The following is an 18,861-nucleotide window of genomic DNA, read 5'->3' on the forward strand; positions in this document are numbered from 1 at the left end:
TTCGTTCCCATCTTGGGACAACCCCTGCCAGCCACTAAGCGCTAAGGTCATAGGAGCTTGGATGCTGTCCTCCTGCAGATGGCTCAACCCCTGCTGTCCCATGGTATCTGAAACACAGTCATGCTCAGTGAGGAAGCAATGGAGTGGAAGGAGTGTGGGTTCCACATCAGGCTTGGCTCCAAATGCTGGCTCCTCTCCAACTGCTGATGTGTGACATGGGCCGCATCTGGACGCAGAATGTGCACAGTACTGAGGGGTCCCTATGAGGACACAGGGTGCTTACTCTGACTAGCACCCAGCAGGAGCGTTGCTAGTTGCGGGTGAAATGTTCCACACATCCTGGAACCTATCCAGAAGCCCTGGGGTGGGATGGAGGACTGAGGGGTGGCCCTATGACTCTGGAAGCCTTACCAAGGAGACCCCAGCCACCCCCACTCACAGCCCTGGCTCTGACTCATCTCTCCATTTGTGAAGGAGAGGACTGGGTTTACCTGATGGGGCCCCCAGTAGCTTAGGTTCTTCCTTTAATCTGGGAAGGTTCCCAGATAGTATGTGTCAGGACCTTTTCCCTGTGCGGCATCTTCAGAGCCAGTGTCAAAGGTAAAGAGATGACTGACTTCTGCCATCACCCACCAGTGTCAGCCAGTATCAGCACCCAGGGGATCCTGCTGCCTCTGAGCCCCACTCCTCCAGGTGGCCCTCAACCTGCCCATGGCCCTGATTTACAATCCAAATAGACGTCTGCTCCATCTTGGATAGCCGGTCCTGTACGGCTTATCTCAAGGGTCCTCTGCCACCTCTGGCTCAGGGCCCGCATCTGTGCTGCTTTGCGGGCAACCCACCTCCCTGGCACCAGTGCACAGTAGGTGCCCAGTAAACAACAGCTGCCCCGCTGAGTCCCAGCACAGCTCCGCATCCTCCAGGCTGGGACTGCAGAAGGCCCCCTCCGCCTGTTTGTTTGCTGCAGACTCGGGCCCAATAGACTCCGTGTCTTTCTTCTCTCCTCCTCCGTCCTCACACAGCGACTCCGGGAGCGGCAGTTTCCAGAGATTGAAGGCAAAATTGCTTGAAAGCCTGTGCTTTTATCCTCCAATTTGTAGCCATTTAGTAGGGCCGGGTGGAGGGGCAGCTTGGGCGCTGGCTATGCTGGAAGTGCCCGTCACTGAAGAGAGCAGTCCTTTGTCCTTTCCCAGATCTCTCAGGGCTTTGGGGACAGACACCCGCTGGGGAGGCCAGGCCCCGGTGAAGGGTGAGGGAGGTAGTGTCAGCCTGCTGGGGGAGCCACAAAACCTCTCAGCTCTCAGGGACAAGATGGGGAGGATGCTGAGTAAAGAAGGTGGCATCCACTCTCAGCACTCCCAACGGCCCAGGATAGGGCCCAGTGAGGCAGGGGAACAAGGGCTATGAAGGAGGGTCCAGAGTCCCCAGGTTCACTCCACACTCTAGTGACTAAGGAGGGACCCTAGAGATTGGACTGAGGAAGAAGGTCCTGCTTGAGCCCAGAGGATCTCTCTCAAATCCAGAGAGATAAAGGTGTGTGTGTGGGAAGGGGGGGGTCCTGCCTTTTGGGAGTTGTCATATAGTTGGGAAAGACAAGTGCAGGCACAGCTGCAGGGAGAACATCTGGAGGAGGAGAGAGCTCTGCGGCTGCTCCCCTGTGCAGCACTGAGCTACCATGGAGTTTTGCTTGTGTGTGGTGACCCTCGCTACAGTGATGACCCCACGGTGTCTGGCTGTGAGGCTATGGTGGCAAGTTCTGCCCTGCTCAGAGGAGGAAAGGTGAAACCTCTGAAGATCAAGGTGGGGGTGAGGTGACCCAAAGGCCAGGCTGTCCTGTTCTGGGTGGTGAGGCTAGCCCTAGAAAGCAGAATCACCCCCTTCTCTGTCCTGTCTTCTTCCTACTGTCCCCAACTTGCAACCACAGCCAGACCTTTGCCTGGGAAGGCGTTTCTGCATCTCTCAGTCCCCGCGAGTCCAGTTTCAGTCCTCATAACCCCAGAAACCCTCTCTGGTCACATCAGCTCCTTTCCCGAGCTTCTCTTGAAGCATGGGGCATGGCCAAGGCTCTTCCTGGGGCCTGTGTCCTGCCAGAACACATCCAGGTGACCAACGTGGTAAGGTCAGGGCAGTGATGATGAACAGTTTCTGTCAAGAAAGCTGAGCCACTGTCCTGGAACAGACTGGCTACGTTGGTGCTGCCCACCTGGATTCTGAAGGCATATGGGAGCCATCCCAGTACTGTGTTACCCTCCTGGAAAGGGGCACCAGCTGGGGCTCTGCCCTACAAGTCCTTCAGGAGTTTTGTGCTGGGAATTGTCCCTTGCGGGAACGAAACCCTGGGACGACAGCCTGGGTTTCTCCCACCTAGTTCTCCAGTTAGAACACCAAGGTCACATTTCTATCTCCATGGGGCCTCCAATTGGAACCCTGAACAATAGCTGCTACTCCCACAAAATCCTCAAAAGTCAGCACCAATAAAAAAATACACTTTATTGTGTCTTCACATTGGCAGAGGCAGCACACCAGGGCACAAAGACAGCAGAGCATGCAGAGGCCTGAGGTGAGTACACGGGACAAGGCAAAGCGATCCTCCCAGGTATCCCCAGCCCATTCTCCTGTCGACTCCCCTGTAAGCCCCGGGGCCCCCAGGGCACAGTCATGAACCCCTCTGCCCAACAACCCATGCGCCCACCCTCAAATTCTGATTGCACAGATGGGGCAAGAAGGGCAGGCTTTGGCCAGCTGAACAGGCATCACTGCCAGGAGGGCCATCGTCCCAAGCCTTGGAGGAGGGGGGCAGAAGCAGCTGGCGCGGCTCAGCCGGAAGCTGCAGCACTGAGGGAGGAGGGCGTGGGAGCCCACACCTGCCAATCCAGCCCCAAGCTCCTCAGCAATTTTGTCTCTCTTGATTAAACATCCAAGGAACATCAAGTTCACAGACGTGTTTTCTTCTCTTCCATCTTTCTGAAAACATCCAGAATGGAAAAGCAGAGAAAGGCTTCAAGGTTCCTGGGGGGCACTTGCCACTTTGTGGGGCGAAGAGTTGAAGGGAGAGGGACAAAGGAACTAGGCTCTGGGCTTAAGCAGGAGACAGAGGCAGCAAAGGGCATCATCCCCAGATTGTCTGAAAGAGGGAAGGTGTTGCAGTGTGTGGCGGGTGTGCAGCGGGTGTGTGCACATGCAAGGCACACTGCTGGGGCAGGAGCCTGGAGCACACACCAAGGTTTGCATCAGAGAGGACACCAGCCACTAAGTGTGCACAAGGGGACACCACGGGCACCACTGGCACGGCACTGTCTGTGGAGGCGGAACACATGCCTGGGACCCCTGAATTGTCTCTTCTGGGATGAAGGAGCATGTGGTGGCAGAGCCGGCCAGCACGCTCCAGTTCCACCAGCAAGGGCCCCTGGCTAGCCTACCAGGCTCCCCCACTGCAAGATGGTTGATGATCTAAGAGGCTGTCATGGCATTTAGAGTGGCCACGGACAAGGCAGGGCCCACGAAACAAGTGCCAGGCCACGGCCACGGAAGGGTGGAGCGGTGGCTCACTTCCAGCACTGCTCCAGAGAGCCGTGGGGCTGGACCTTGAGCTTCTGGGGGCAGAGGAGCTTGGTGAAGGCTCTGCGGAAGCTGTAGTGGCACAGCGGGTAGAGGACAGGGTTAACGGCTGAGTTGGCCCACAGGAGCCAGAAGGACGTCTCGTACCAGTAGTCGGGAATGCAGTGGCCGTGGCAGGCGGCTCGGATGATCATTAGGAGTGTATATGGGGCCCAGCAGAGCCCAAAGATGCTCACAATGATGGCAAGCGATTTGGCCACCTTCTTGTCCCGTGATAGCCGGAAGCGCTGGGTGATGCTCTGGGACACCATCTTCATGCGTTTTTCCAGGGATGCTGAAGATGCTGATGGCTTGGAGCCCCTTTTGAGTGAGCGTGGCCTCTCAGTGCCCCTCGAGGAGCTGCCGGAGCTGGAGGTGGGTGAGGCAGCAGCACCCCCACCACTGCCACCCCCGAGAGCAGCCTCCCCAGCCTCAACACCGGGGCCTGCCTCGCCCACCCCATACCTGTGCAGTGGCATGGCCTCCCCATGCCCTTTTGGCCAGCAGCCCCAGCAACTGGGAGGAGCTGGAGGTGGTGAGGGCTGGGCATCAGGTGGGGGTTCTGGACCAGCCTCACGGGCCCCGTCAAGCCGGAGGCGGGTGCGCCTCTGGATGTTCAGGTAGATGCTGAGGTTGAAGAAGGTGACGCTGAGGAAGGGCGTGAAGAACTCGAGGGTAGAGGCCGTGATGAGAAAGTACCAGTTGTAGAAGAACTCAGCGTAGCAGTGGCCCTCGGGGATGGAGCTGCCACCAGACAGGTACTCCCAGCTCAGGATGGCAGGGCCATACAACAGGAAGGCCAGCACCCACACGAGAGCCATCTTCCGCACCGCCCGCCGTGTGTCCCCCTGTTGGGCCCGGTAGGAGACCTGCAGGGGGTCGTACAAATCAAGAGGTCAGGAACATTGGAGTGGAAGCTCAGAGCAGCCTCTGGGACTCCATGTCTGCCGTGGGCAAGGTGCCATGGCCCTTCTCTCCACGAGCCCGCCCTTGCCTGTGTCCCCTGGCTGATGGGTGCTCTGCCTCTCTCCTAGAGACCCAGAGCCACTCACAGCCGACCAGAATCTTGCCTCTTTACCATGCCCAACCAGCTAAAGCTCCATGGGGTCCTGCCTCTGGTTACTGACCACCAGCACCCAGATTAGCATTTGCCACACCCAGGAGCCACAAGCAACTGTTTCTGATTCTTGCTTCTTGCAAGGGCCACAACCCTCTTCAGCGGCTAGTCACGCTGACTTTGCCCTGTCTCTGTTCTAGTACTTCCTTTCCCCCCTAGTGGAGCTGGGAATACAGAAAGGAAACTGCCAGCTGGCCCAATGCTGGAGACCCCCCCCACACACACACCCTTTTCTAGAAGGAGAATGCCTAGAAAAAGATGGCGAGATGGGGTCATCTAGTCTTTTCCAAGAAGCAGCATGTCTAGCCTCCAAGTGCAACCAGTAAACAAGGGGCAGGGTGCAGAAGGGGGCAAGAATCCTGCTATGGAGCCTCAGTGAAACAGCTGAAAGAAGTGTCCTTGATGGCCACCTTGGAAACCACAAGACCAACAATCAAAGCTTGTGCTAACCCCAGGTCTATACTGGACACCCATCACAATAACCCTGTGATTGCACCACTCTCTCAGTGGGTCAAGGGTTGGAAGAAGGGACCTAGGGAGGCTCAAGAGGGCCTTTGCAAGCCAAGCCTCGGGCTGCCACTGATAAGACCTGAGGTGAGTGAGCCATCAAGGAGAGACGATGAAGCAACAACTGCCGGACCCCCTCAACACCAGTGGAGCTTGTGACCGGCCTTCTTGGGGCTATGTGTGTACACTTTCGTGTACACAAAAGCGGGAAGGATGAAGACCCTCCCTCAGTTCCAGGGATTCTGGACATGCCCAGGACAGAGGCTGTACACCGGTACCCCTTCCTGCAAGGCTCTGGGATTCCAAGCTAACCTCCTGTCCCAAGCTAGTACTGTTGGCCGTTAATGGTCACTGAAAAGTGGCTCGCATGTCAAAAGGGCGCAAGCCCACCAGGCATCTGCCTACAGCTCAGAAGCAGCCATTCCTGGTTCAGTGCCCCCGACACACAGAGTAAACTCGAATGCCCACATCCCAGGACTCACAGCTCGAGTAACGGACAGGAATCGGTCATAGCTGATCAGCACGATGTTGAAGACCGAGGAGGCACACAGCAGGTAGTCGACCACCAGCCACAGCTTGCAGAGGCCCCGGCCGAAGGTCCAGCGACCCGTCAGCACATACGGAACATACAAGGGGATGCAGAAGGCACCTAGGGGAGAGCAGCTGCGGTGGGACCGTGGCTCAGGATTTGGGGCCAGACCGACGGACCACATGGAGAGAAGGCAGAACCTGGCCCTCATAGAGCAGCCACCTTTCTAGGGCCAGCAATCCTATTTACCCTACCAGCCCGTCCCCCCCACCCCCCACCCCTACGCAACTGGGCAGCTGCCAGCCTCCAGCCTCCACAAAACCAATGTCTCCTGGACCTGGAGGCAGGAGGAAGGACCTCCACGTAGCGACCTCTGGACCCAGAACCTGTGTTCCTGACAACCCTACCAACCACCAAGGAGGAAAAGGGGTATATGTCCTCCTGAGCTGTCTGGTCCTGGAGCCGATCATCCATTCCTACCCTGGCTGTTAAACAGCCTTCCTTCTCAGCTTAAAAACAGAGAAAGATTTTCTCTTGGCTTAAAAGGTTCTTGGCTGCAGCCGCGCCAGCCGCTCTCACCGCCCAAACCGGCTTCCAGCGTCTAGGAGACGCAGCAGCTCGCAGCCCCAACAGGTGTCTGGCGCTCCGGCCCCCACCTCCTGCCCCGCCCCCCCTCCCCCTGTCGGGAGCAGAGCTTGGACACGTGAGAACGAGCTCCTAGGAGCATTTCCTTCATCTCACCCCCCGCGCGCCTTCTCCACTGTCCCCTTCCCCAGTACAGCTCCCCAAATGCCCCTTCCATGTCCCCTCCCCCCCTAGCGTCCTCACAGCATCCTGAGTCCGGCGCCGCTGCCTTTGTTTGGTTCGGCGCAGGAGCCAGCGCTGTACCCGCGGTTGCTGCGCCTTGCGCCTTGTTGAGCTCCCGCCGACTGGGGCAGCATCCCCGGGGACATCCCTACAGCCCCCGTCCTGCGGCCCGGGAGGCGAGGAACTTCGCCAGTGCCCACCATCCTAAGATTTCTAGAGGTCCCTTCCCCAGGCCCAGACCCTAAGAAGCCACCCCAGGTCAGAGCGCCAAGCCCCATTGCCCAGCCAGGGCTCTGCGCCCCTGGACTCTGGCAGCGGACGGGGTCTGGGGGCTTTACCCACGAGGAAGTCGGAGATGGCGAGGTTGAGCAGAAAGAAGTTGTTCTGGGTGCGGAGGCTCGAATCCGCCACGAAGGCGAGCATGACCAGCGCGTTGCCCAGCACTGTGGCCACGATGAGCAGCGCCATGAGCGCAGCCAGGACAGCGGTCCAGGCAGCCGAGAAGCCGCGCGCCCCGCCTGCAGCCGCCGCCTCACCGGCCAAAGCGCCCGACGCGTTCAGCAGCCCGTCGGGCGGCGCGCGCTCCATGGCCCAGTAGGCTTACACGGCTCAGGAACACCGGGCAGGGTGTGGGCCGAGAGAAGGGTGGCCGGGTGGGGCCCCTGCTCGGGAGCCTAGTCTTTGCCGGCTCTTCACCCAGCCCGGTTTTCCGGGGGGCGCCCGGAGCATGGTCCGCGGGGCCCGGTGCGAGAGCCTGGGTTGGAGTCCTGGAGAGCTGTGCAGAGGGGGCTGGGGTCGAAATCTGAGCGAAGTGGGGCGGGCGGCGCGGCTGCTGCAGCAAGAGCAAAGCCGAGCTCCAGCCGCCCGCGGCGCGTCGGTGCACCCCGAGCTCAGCGCGCAGCCGAGTGCGCCCCGCGCCCGGCCCGCCGCCCCCCGCGCCCCGCTCAGAGCCCCCGCCATTGGCTGGCGCCCTCGCCCCGCCTCCGTCCCGCCTCCGCCCCGCCCGGCGCGGGCAGCACCACGGACAGCGCCGCGTGCCCGCCGGCCGACTAGAGCCCCTGCCCGGGTGCGCACGGCGGATGGCGGAGAGCCCGACCCGGGCACCAACCAACCACAGAATTGGGGGCCGTGTCTAGGTCGAACCTAGAAGCTGGTCCCTTGGCTATCCGTCCGCTCTCGTGCCATCAGTCCTGGTGATCCTTGCCCAACCCTTGTCCGTTGCCCCTGAGCTTGTGAGGTCCTGGGACAGGGCCCGGGTCGGGTGGGGAAATGGCTGCACCCCAGCTCTGGGGAACTTGCGCCCCAGGATTGCCTCCCGCATATTGCTCTGGGAAAGTAGGTTTCTGGGGTAAGAAATGTCCAAAGAAGGATTGGGGAGGGGGTCTCTGAAAAAGTCGCCGGGGACAGGGGTTCTTTCTAGCCTCATATGCACAGAGCTGTGGGTCTCAGTCTCCACGTGGTTAGACAGAGCTCAGAACAGGGTCCAGGGTGACCTGCAAGGCGCACACAGATGTGGAGTTACATAAGGGAAAAACGAGCCTGAGCGGACCCAGCCCAGAGCTGAGCACGTTCACCCAGGACTCAGCAGCCCTGGGTGGAGGGGCGACCCACAAAGCAGCGTGGTTCGGGCCACCAATGCTCCGAGTTCAGAGTAGGGTGGTCAAGCTGCAGTGGACAAGCGAGGTCGCTGAGTTCTGGGTACAGCCAGGGTGTTGGCAGCTCCGTTAGTGCCCACGGGAGGGGGGAGGAGGAGAGCTGGCCCCCCTCCTCTGACACAGATACTGGAGGTCAAGGACAGAGTTAACAGGAGAGGCTTCCTGCAGATAGACAGACACACCCACGCTCTGACACACAGACATCTATAGTCAGGGAAACAGCTACCCGGCATCGGGCTGGGACCCACGAATAGTCGTCAGACAGCAGACAGGGAACAGTGCCCGAGGGAGAGGGAAGCAGCGACTGTCCTCTGTCACCAGCGGCACACATCAGTGGATGCCTCACAGCGGACAGAAAGGCAGTCTGTGTGACTGTGGGGGAGGGGGACCCCAGGCACTGCTCCAAGCACCCCACACTGACAGCCTGCTGCTGGTCATGTGGGGACTCGCCCCTCCCCCAATTCCAAGTGGTCCTCGGAGAGCTTTGGGCAGTAGGGACAGGCCTTCTTATGATCCAGCCTCCGGGCTGGAAAAGAGGAGCTCCTACCCCTTAACAGCACCTTCAGCGGGCGGCGGAAGCTCCTGCGGGGGGGGAGGGGTGAATTCCCACAGAGCCTCTCCAGAAATTCCTCCCTGTTCTGCTATTACAAGCCCCGAGGCTCCCCTCCTCACCACACTGACTTCTCCAGAAGCTGTGCTGGGTTCAGGCACCTAACTAGCGGTCAAAATAGAATGTGTCCTGAAACTGGGCAGCAAGCTCCACCTGACCTGTGAGCACCGTCAAGCACACCCTGCCCTCCAAGTCTTCCTGTGGCCTGACATGGTGGGCAGAGTTCATTGTGCCAGACCTACCCGGCACCTCCCCCAAAGTTCTGCTCTCTCAACTACCTCTGACAAGGTGAGTCAAACTGGACATGTTCAGAATTCCCCGAGTCCTCAGGAGATGGAGTTGGAGGGCGTGTAGAGGTACCTCTAGATCTCATTTACTGGCTGGAGCCTCAGTGTCCCCATCTCAACACAGGATTGAGGGAAACAGTCAATAAAAGTTTGCAAAATCCTTGTTAAAGTCTCAGCCAGTCCCAGCTCCACTCTGAGGTCTGCCCTGGCATTGGTCATGACTCTGATCTGGCCCACAAATCACAAGTGGAGGCTGGGACCTTTTGAAGAACTCAGGACTGGGTAACACGGGGGCCCACCTGCTGTGTGTCTCCCTTCCCTTCAGGAACTGCTCCTGTCTAAGCCTCCATAGATGTTTCTATTTGCTGCCCACCCTCAGAGAGCTACCCGGGGACCACCTGGGACAAAGAGCCCTTCCTGGTGGCCAGCAGCTGGGTAGACACACTTCAACCCCACTACCCCACAGCTGTCTACAGTGCTGGTGTGTTATGTTCAGCACAAATGGAGAGCAGGCAGGGTGCCCACGTCCTACAGCTACCTGCACCCTCATAGGAACTCTGAGGAAGCCAAACTCCGTAAGGACACCCAGCTAGGGTCACTTCAGACCCTAGCGTGGAAGGTTCAGCTGCATGATCTTGGAAGGAAGCTACCCAATCTCTTGGAGCCTGGAAATCTTATTTGTGAAATTGGAGGCCAGAAGAGGTAGGGAGGTTGAGTTAATCCAGAGGTTTAATAAGGACAGTGGCTGACGGTGATGTGTGCCCCCTATAGGCCAGACTCACTGCTTGCATGCATGACCTCATTAGCCCCCAGACACCCTATGTTATGACAGGACCTCTGGGTCCTGTCCCCTCTGGGTCCCATATCAGATATTTACATTATGATTCATAACAGTAGCAAAGTTACAGTTACAAAGTAGCAACAAAATAATCTTATGGCTGGCGGTCACCACAATGTGAGGAACTGTATTAACGGGTCACAGTGTTAAGAGGGTTGAAAGCCAATGCTCTATGTAGGGTCACCTGCGTAGGGACTCACAGACCTAGAGTTCACCCTCTCAAGGCTTGTAGTCCTGGTTCACTGGCAACCACACAGGCTCAGGAACTTGGCCAGCCCTGATTGGACCAAGGCAATGCATAAATAGGAAAGGTGGCTGTGTGGCACCCTACCCTGGAGGATTAACCCAAGAAGAATTTTGTGTAGATAAGGCCAGAGGCAATGCCCAGTGTCCTGGTGGGCCAGGAGCCTTGGAGGAAAAGGCCTGTGGATGGAGACAGGGAGCCTTGGCTTGGGACCATATGAATGCCATGTGATATGAGCATGACAGTGTGTGTATCATGTGCAGACACCCACCTGAGTGTACCTTACATACTGGCATTTTAGCAAAGTGTGGTAGCCACACTGGAGGCTCATGTGGGCCCAGAAGCTCTAATCCAATGTGCTGAACCCTTGTTTCTGATGTGCTGGATGCCTGGCTACGGACCCATCTCAGGAGCAAACTCTGAAGAAATAGCCCTTCAAGGAGCATACCTGGTAAGGAGCCAACCTTGCAGCCTCCTAGCTCAGGTTACCTTTGCTTACCCACTCAGCCTATGCCACCACGCGAGAGCTTTCAGAATCTCTATCCGTGGGCACATGTACCCACATATGCAGTATCTGGTTAGGAAATCAATTCTCAATAAAAGAGGCCAGGAGTGGTCCAAAACCAGAACCCCATGCCCTGGAGGAGCAGCGGCATTCTGTGCTGCAGGGACAGCCTTCTGCAGGAACACAGGCTGGAGACAACAGCCTAGAAAGATAGCTACTGTCCTGCAGGGTATATACTGTGAATCAGAGGCATTTCTGTGGAACTTCATCTGCAGAAGGCAGACATAAGTGTCAAGAAACTGGAGCTGATGGGTAAAAAGTAAAAAAGCCACTCCTAGTATCCCCTTCAATAACCCACCAGGGAGCATGATGTTCTTCTTGGAGCAGGGACCAGCAGCTAAAGACATTAGGGAGGGGTGAGTAGTTCTGGTCAGCAGAAAAATGTGGCACAGCCGGGATTCAGACCCCTTAGACATGAAGGTAGGCTCCCAAGACCCACACAGGGGATAGATGCAGTAGGGTGGGGATTGGTGCATGGAGTGGGGGAGGGACCCACTATCCTGCTTCTGCCCAGGTCTCTTTCATAGGTCACTCTCTTTACCTCCTGCCTTTACCATAGCTGGTGAGACTCAGTGGGCTAGGTCCAGATTCTTGTTCTCAAAGGGATTTCCCACTGAGAGGGGTTTATTAGGTCATGGACGATAGACATAGAAAAGCGGGGGGGGGGGGCGGCACTGGTTTGGGAAAGCGGATAGTGACAGAAAAGGGTGGCCCAGTCTAACAGAGCCAGGAAATCAGTGAGGCTGAAGCATAGACAGGCAGCCGGGAGGGCTTTTGAAGGAAAGTGGAGAGACTTCTTCTGCTGTGGACAGGATGCTGATGTTTCCTAGGGGTGGTTCAGGAACTCCAAGAGGGTTTGAGAGGCATCTTAAAAGATCCCCGGCCACAGTAGGGTTAACTGGGCAGGAGGAGGGCAGAAGCCCAGAGCCAGCTGCAGGCGGTTGTGTAATGAAGTCCAAGTGGGGGACCTGAGGACTTCTGGATGCCTTTCAAGGCCGGTACAAGCTGTGGAGGAAAGGGGACAAGAAGTCCAGCCTACCTCCAGAGTTTAGGGTTTAAGTACCGCATAGCGCAGTGTTTGTAGCTGAGACACGGAGCAGGCTGAAGATGTTGGGTGCTGGGTTTGAATGTTCCAAGACTGAATTGCAGTTCACACTCGAGAGGATAGGTGCAATGCGTTACTGGGGACCAGGACAAGAGTCGCTCTGGGCTGAAGACGCCCACCACAGGTCACAGCCTCATCTTAGCTAGTGCCAACCTCTGGTGCTGTCCCAGTGGGTCTTCTGCCTCCAGCTTTCTTCCTCACTGCCAGAAAAGACCTTTCTCCTTTGAACTAAGGGTGAGCCTGGTGCCACTGCCTGCAGAACTCTGTCCCTGCTGAGCGTGGGCATGGCTCACTAATGAGAAATAATGGAGGAACAGGGGCCACCAAGGGCTAGTTGCAGGACAGCTGTCCAGCTTGTAGCGGCCAAGGAGCTTGCCCCAGGGTCTGGTCCCTCACCGCGTTACTTCCTCAATGGAAATGATGCCTGTTCTCTCCCGCAGAAGCTCATTTGAATATGGGAATGCAGATTTTTCTTTTTTAGTTCCATGCCCCCCCACCCCCCATCCCGTGACATTCTGAGCCAGCTCCGGGTGCATCCTGATGAGCTCAGGGCCCAAATGTGATGAAAATGTTGTCTGAGGCCATGGTTTGGAAAACACACGGGGTCCGACTGCCCTTGTCTCTGACTTTAGGAACCAGGTGTCAGAAAGGACAAAGGAGACGGGAGCTAGAGTTGCTATTTGGCCAAATGTGACAAAACCCAACTCCAAAATTCTCTAAAGAAAGACATGGTTGTTGTTCCTTAGGGCTCAAAAGTCCAGGAAAGGCCAGATTCAGGAATAGTAGCATCAGGGTGCTCAGAGAACAGCTTTCTTTTCCAGCTTGCCTTTCCCCATGTTTGCTTCCTTCCCAGACTGTCCCTGATATCTCCCCTTGCAGCAACCATCTTAGAGTCTGTCACATGGGTCTGCCTCTGACAACCATGGCAAATGTCTGTGATGGTGTGGGTCCACATAACTTGAACTCCATAATGACCATGGAGAAGATAGGAGGTGCGCGTTGGCAGCCATCACCACAATCATCCCTGCAGGTGCCCCTGGGCTCCCCAGTCAACCAAGTAGCCTGTGCTGGTGGTGTCCGAGAAGCCCACACTGTCCTGAAGAGAATGATCTAGCCAGAGGAGGGGTAGTGGGGTCTGTGGGGGCTGCTGGGCCAGGTCTCTGAGAACCTGTGTCTTCCCTGCCCTGTAGGGCAGAGTGAGCAGTGGGGTGAGACATCAGTCTCTTGATGCCACATCTGCCGGCGAGGCTGCTGGAGAGGCTGTTGTAGCATAACAGGGGACGGTGCCTCGGAAGGCCACTTGCTCCCTGCAGTGCTGCCACAGTCCACACTGGCACCCGTGGAATCTGGTTGGGTGATGAGCACCTGCAGCTGGTCGAACTCGGCCCTGGCACATGCAGGCATCTTGTCCAAGACGACCACAACAGGAAAGCTGGAGAGAAGAGAGGAAGCTGCTCTCTTCCAGAGTCTCTGCAAGGCCCTCAGGCAGGGTGGGGGTTGATGTGGGGCTTGATGATGGGGTGGAGCCCAGCCCACAGTCAGAAGCCTCTACCCTTTCCCCTGGAGTGTTTGGAGGAACCTCTCACGACTGTGACACGGTAACAGCAGGCCTGCCTGCCCACTCAGCCAAGCTCCCACCCCTTCTTATCACCAGCTCTCTGCTGGGACCATTGGACTAGAGTTGTTCCAAGCAGCTGTGAACGGTGAATGCCACACGACGGAGCATCGCTGGGCCAACTCTCCGACTACTTTGTCTCCAGAGATGGGAACAGGTGCTCTAATAGAGAGCCTTGCTCTGGAGAAAGAAGAGGCACAGCCCCCAGTGTTCTGTCCTCACAGGCCTCCAGCAGCCTAGCTGGCACCCACATTGAGCCCCTCTATGCCCTTAGCCTGGTTCCTACTAGGTAAGTCTGAGTATTCCTCCATCTGGACTCTTTGGGTGGGGGTTGAGAAAGAGATTCTCTGTGTACCCATAGCTATCTGGAACTCGCTTTGGAGACCAGGCTGGCCTCAAGCTCAGAGATCCATCTGCCTCTTGCCTTTCCAGGGCTGGGATTAAAGGTGTGCACCACTCTGCCCAGCCTCTGCGTGGACTCTTGACCTGTGCCTGGCTGTGGCTGGCCACCTGCTGTCTGCCCTGGGAAATGCCACCTTCTCTGCACAGGTCATGGCTCCATACTCTGTGCATTTGATTGCCACCATGGCTTGTCCAGGCTGAGTGCTCCTCCTGGTCTTTCTGTCTCCTAGCGTCTCTGGGCTCCTGCCCTCTGCTCTCTGTAGTCACCACACACGTGACGGCACCGTGACCAGGCCTAGTGACGCTCACTCTGATGTAGACCCTAGTCTGGTGGTATAGAGGCTAGATGGTCAAGTAGGGGCCCAATCATACTAGGCTTCTCCATGTGGCCAACCACTGCCTCCTGCTCCTGGGGTCATGGGGAGGACCAGGCATTCCCTTGTCTAGTCTGCCTTTGTCCTGGGTGAGAATAGCTGCTGAAATGACTCACTGGGGTTGCCATGGAGTTTCATGGCTGGGAAGAAGGGCACTCCACCCAATTGGAGCAAGTGTCCTAGGTGCCAATGTCTTCCCATGCCCCACTTGAAACCCCCTCCCAGTCACATATCTTCAGACTCAACCCACCGGCATCCCAGAGGGTGCCCTCAGGATGGGATTCTCCACTGTGCTGTGCTAAACCAGAGTCCTTGATCAGGGTGGTGCCTGCACCTTTGTGAATGTACCCGGTTCCCACAGCATTGTGTGGACTCCCTCTAACCTAAGAGGTTAGAGTCCAGAACCCTCCCTGAAGCTCTCAGAAACATAAGGATAAAGAAGGGGAGTCCATGTTGGCTTAGAGCTGCTTGGAAAACCCTGCCCGCTGTGAGGTGGCTCTATTTACTCCCAATGTCCTCTGTGAGTCCAGGCTGCTCCTTAGGGAACAGGCATCTGTCAGGAGAATAAAAGTAAGCCAAACCATGCTCTGGGCAGGGCTGTGAATGCAATTCATGACTCAAGTTCCTGGATCCTTGAGAGAGGAAGAATGCAGAGTAAGGGGTGAAGGGGTGTGTGTGTTTACGCACCTGTGAATGTGTGTATTTGTATGTGTGCCTGTGAATGTGTGTTTGGGTGACAGCAGAATGAGCTGGGGCACCAGGAAGAAGCTGACCCACCCTGTAGAGACGAGTCAGTATCAGAAACATGTCCTATCTCCAGAAAGGCCTAGGATGGCTGGGTGGGTGGGTATCTGAGACCCTTGTTGACACCTGCATCCCACACAGCCATCCATTTACCTGACACACTCACAGCACACAGAGTCAGAACATAACAGGAAATCAGAGACTAGGCTGTCCCCAAAGGCCTGCCAGACTTGTCAAAGACAGCAGAGTTGAGGCGCTGGTGGCAGTCTGGGCTTATGGAGTTGGGACTGATGCCTGTAAGGGCTTACACAGTACTGACTCCTGAGGTTGTAGTTCTTCATAAATCAGCTGGGTGGCGCTAGTGCTTACCTGTCCCAGCTGGGACAACAGGCGTCATGTGTAGAAAAAAAGGCTGTGCTAGAACTGAGAACTGAGAGGAGCCAAAGTCTGCCCAGTGCAGACCACGTAGGTCCCTGCATCTCTGAGGGACTGTGTCTGTGCCCCAGGTTCCTGTGTTGTCCCTGCCTAGATTCCAGGCTGCCTTCCTTCTAGGCCCTGAGTTCTACCCCCACTCCCTCTGGTCCTTGGCCTGGGTATGCGCATCGGTTAGCACACACACACACCTGACACAAACACACTCTATACACCCAGGGCCTTAGAGTCTGTCTTGAGTGAGTCCCCTGTGTGGGACTATGGTTTTTGTTTTGTTTGGAGACAGGGTCTCTATATGTAGACCAGGCTGGCCTTTAATTCACAGAGCTCCACCTGCCTATGCTTCCCCAAGCATGGCCACTCCCGACTTGTGTGGTCGGTGACTTGTGGGGATCCCAGCCTAGGGTGCCCAATGGAGTTGGTCATTTCATTCTCCCTGTAGGCATGGTCAGCTCTGTCCTGTCCGGTTGTCTGTGTTGATCTACTCACACCTTCTTGTCGATGGGAGTATTTCTCCATCCTTTCCTGTGTGCAGCTGGACAAAGGGCTCAGAAGGCCAGAAGCTAAGGATGTCTTGAGTTTCCTGGCTTTTCCCAGCCCTGGCAAAGTGCTAAGGGAGAGGTCCTTTATCAGCCCCTTCATCTTCCCCAAACAACCCCAACCTGATAGCCAGGCCCATCCCCATACCTGGAGGGAATAGGTCACTAAGCTAGTTAAGGCGTTAGCTATGTGCCCAGCCCATTCCCTTTACAGGGTGGCAGCTATGAGAGGAAAATGTGGCCTAAGAATTTCAAGACAGACACATCAGTGCAGTAAACCCAGCTTGGGTCCTGCACACTGGCATCAGCTTGGGGTCCAGGGCAGGGCACCTTGCCCTCTGTGGTAACCCAGCCTGGCACACAGGCAGCCTTTGACTGTGTCTTCCCTGATCACCTCTCCCAGGATGGGGCAGGGTTACACACCCTCCCCCAGAAGGACCCCAGTTACTTGGCTGCCTCTTCCTCATGTCCCTGGCTCTGCCTTACGGAACAAGCATGGCGGTGCCAGGAAAGGAGGGTGGCTTTGACTGGCTTTCCTCACCAGCCTGGGCTAACACCAGGAAGAAGAAAACACCTCCATTCTTTGTCCAGAACCCCTTCTCTGTCCTCCATCTAGGCTCCCAGGCGTGTTTAACCTGCCCCTCCCATCCGGTGTGCAGCTTCCCTGGCACTGAGGCCCAGCCAGCGGCTCCGGCCAACGCATTTGGCTCTCAGCAAGCTAAATCTAACCCAGCCCAGCTGTCGCTCCTCCAGCTCCCTCCCGCCCTGCCAGTCCCCTGCACGAGGATGTGCGTGTATTCCTGCCACCCAGCATGGGCCCCTGGGACTGGTGGAGCAGGGCCAGGGTCAGGCATTCTCTGCACCTGCACTCCGCTCATACTGGTCCCCACGGTCAGTGTGCAGCAGGTGCTGGGGGGGGGTGCTGGGAGAAGAAACAGGGACCAGTCTTCCATCAGCTTGGGTACAGCCAGGAAGAAGGCACCACAGTTTCCTGGGCCAACCCCATGCTGGGCTTGGAGTGGCATTAAAACGATGAGGTGGAGCCCCACTGGCACCCTGTCCACACTGTCCTTGCCCCTGTGGCCCACGCCTGACTGGTATAGGACACTCAAGGATGCTTCCAGAAAGTTCCATTGTTATGGGTGAGATTATTGTGTGGGGTACAGTCCCAGCCACTGGGCCCTATGGGGGGCCAGTTTCAGGTCTCCTCTAGGTGAGGCCAGCAGGTGGGTCTATCTGATAAGCGACCTCTTTTGAGCCTGTTTTATTTAGGCCATGACACCCTCAGCTAAAGCGCTGCTGCCTCGCCAATGTAGCATAGGATGGGGCTCCAACCAGTGAGATGTGAGCAGAAAAGTTGGAAACCCATTTTCCACCAGCCATGGTATGGCGGGGCAGAGGGAAGCGCGGGTGCAGGGCCCGGCATTCCTCATCTCTGGGGCAGATCTTCCAGCAAAGGGTTCATCTGGTGGGGTAGCGTTGCCGTCCTCCCCTTTCACCCTCCTGTCTGTCTGAGAGATGTAAGGTGATGGTTAGAGCACCAGCCGCTGTTTGGGGCCATGGAGTGACACAGACTGAAAGCTAGCCCTGGTTGAGTGATGCAGCAAGGCAGGAGCTAGACAGGGCAGCTTGGGCTCCTGTCACGTGGGAGAAAAGCACACTTTTACTCTGTTGAAGCCTTTGTTATTCTGGGCTTCCTCCGAAATGGAGTGCTTGCTAACCAATCCTGAAGGGCAGGCAGCCAAGGCGGCTCAAATGTTTCCTTCAGCTAGGCAGGATGCCATTCCAGTGTCCTGTAAGAAAATCTCAGTCTTCATAAATGCTGGGTCTGCGTCGGGCTCTTTGCATGCAGACACCTCTGTACACTCTGGTGGGAAGGGCTCCGGTCAGCCTCGTGGGGAAGGAAGAAACAGTCGGCTTTGAAGATTTTTCTCTCCAACGCTCCCATGACCTTGGGAAATACTAGATACTGGCAAATAAGGCCTCCAGACCTCAAGAAGGCAGACTCTGGGGGCCTCTTTGATCATTTGTGTTGAGTTGTTGGGCACTCAGCTAATACAGTCCGTTCTAGGGAGCTCAGCCTACTACTGGGTACACAGCACTCAGAAATGGTACAGCAGCTGCCTTGGAGCTCAGAAGGGGGTCTCTGGGACCTCCCTCCCCATCTCCTCTGGTTCCACACTCCTTGACTTCTGCAAAGTCTGTCACTGGTCAGGTTGATAGGGTAGCTTCCCAGAAAACACAGGAATGATGGGGTCAGCTGGGGGCAACTTGAACTTTGCTGCAGCGTAGAGAGAACTGTGAGGTGAAAGTTATTGGGGAACACCACTTTTCCTGCTTTATTTTGGCAGAGTTTAATGGGTGCAGCTTGTTCATGTCCCAAAGCCATAGGGGAGAAAAAGAATAAGAAAAAGCCCTTTGCTGCTGCTATTGATAACTTGTCTCTTCACGAGGCGGGTTCAACCTAAAAATACCCTCCCTCCCCAACAGGGAAGCCAGCGTCGTCACGTTGCAGAGGAGACTTGAAAGTTGCCTGGGAAGAATCAGCTAAGCCACGTGAGCTGGGCCAGGCCTCTGTGGCCAGGCTGCCCACAGGCAGCCTGCTTCGTGTCCCCACAGAAGATTCCATGGGCATGCCTGAGGAGAGTGTGGAAGTGTGCTCTGCCAGAGACCTGGGAATGCGGGGTGGAGATGGCCTCAGGTTGGCGTCAACAGCAGGGGCCAGGTGGGGCCACAGTACCAAGGCACCCAGTTCCTGGTTGCCACACCCTGGCCCAGCTGGTCTACAAACAGGCTGAGATGAGGAGATTGCACTCTGGCAAGGAGGTAGGAGGGAAGCGGGTGAAGGGCCGAGGGTGGCGGGCAGCCCGGCCCTGGGCAAGCTGCAGCTCTCT

At 56.8% G+C, this 18,861-nt stretch overlaps 2 protein-coding genes across 7 annotated transcripts in view; one reads left to right on the forward strand and one right to left on the reverse strand.

The window, feature by feature from the left end:
* Nucleotides 1-2,465: 2,465 nt before the first annotated feature.
* Hrh3 (histamine receptor H3) lies at nucleotides 2,466-7,559 on the reverse strand. Of its 5 annotated transcripts, XM_075963303.1 has the most exons (4): nucleotides 6,896-7,559; nucleotides 5,704-5,870; nucleotides 4,063-4,466; nucleotides 2,466-3,966 (listed from the first exon to the last, which is right to left on the reverse strand). In XM_075963303.1, exons 1-4 carry the CDS (start codon nucleotides 7,143-7,145, stop codon nucleotides 3,546-3,548), a joined length of 1,242 nt encoding a protein of 413 aa, XP_075819418.1. In that variant the 5' UTR covers nucleotides 7,146-7,559; the 3' UTR covers nucleotides 2,466-3,545. The 5 variants fall into 5 exon arrangements, with proteins under 5 accessions (XP_075819418.1, XP_075819417.1, XP_075819420.1 ...); XM_075963302.1 differs by having other exon boundaries at nucleotides 2,466-4,466; nucleotides 6,896-7,557; XM_075963305.1 differs by having other exon boundaries at nucleotides 2,466-4,466; nucleotides 6,900-7,078.
* Nucleotides 7,560-18,638: 11,079 nt separating this feature from the next.
* Nucleotides 18,639-18,861, forward strand: part of Osbpl2 (oxysterol binding protein like 2) — a 51,505-nt gene continuing 51,282 nt past the window's right edge. Inside the window, exon 1 of one of the 2 annotated variants that reach the window (XM_075963310.1) lies at nucleotides 18,639-18,793. The gene's annotated coding sequence lies outside the window, so the exon portion shown is untranslated. The remainder of the gene's footprint in view (nucleotides 18,794-18,861) is intronic. The other variant, XM_075963309.1, reaches the window with a different exon arrangement.

The sequence above is a fragment of the Microtus pennsylvanicus genome, chromosome 2 (assembly GCF_037038515.1).
Source record: "Microtus pennsylvanicus isolate mMicPen1 chromosome 2, mMicPen1.hap1, whole genome shotgun sequence".
Lineage (NCBI taxonomy): Eukaryota > Metazoa > Chordata > Mammalia > Rodentia > Cricetidae > Microtus > Microtus pennsylvanicus.

Bases quoted from the DNA above. Each gene is read 5' to 3' on its own strand.
- Hrh3 (XM_075963302.1), bottom strand. From the start codon at position 7,145: ATGGAGCGCGCGCCGCCCGACGGGCTGCTGAACGCGTCGGGCGCTTTG. The intron at 5,871-6,895 runs GTAAAGCCCCCA...GCTCTCCCCTAG, and splicing joins CATCTCCGACTTCCTCGTGG to GTGCCTTCTGCATCCCCTTG. The intron at 4,467-5,703 runs GTGAGTCCTGGG...GACCCCCTGCAG, and splicing joins TCCTGTCCGTTACTCGAGCT to GTCTCCTACCGGGCCCAACA.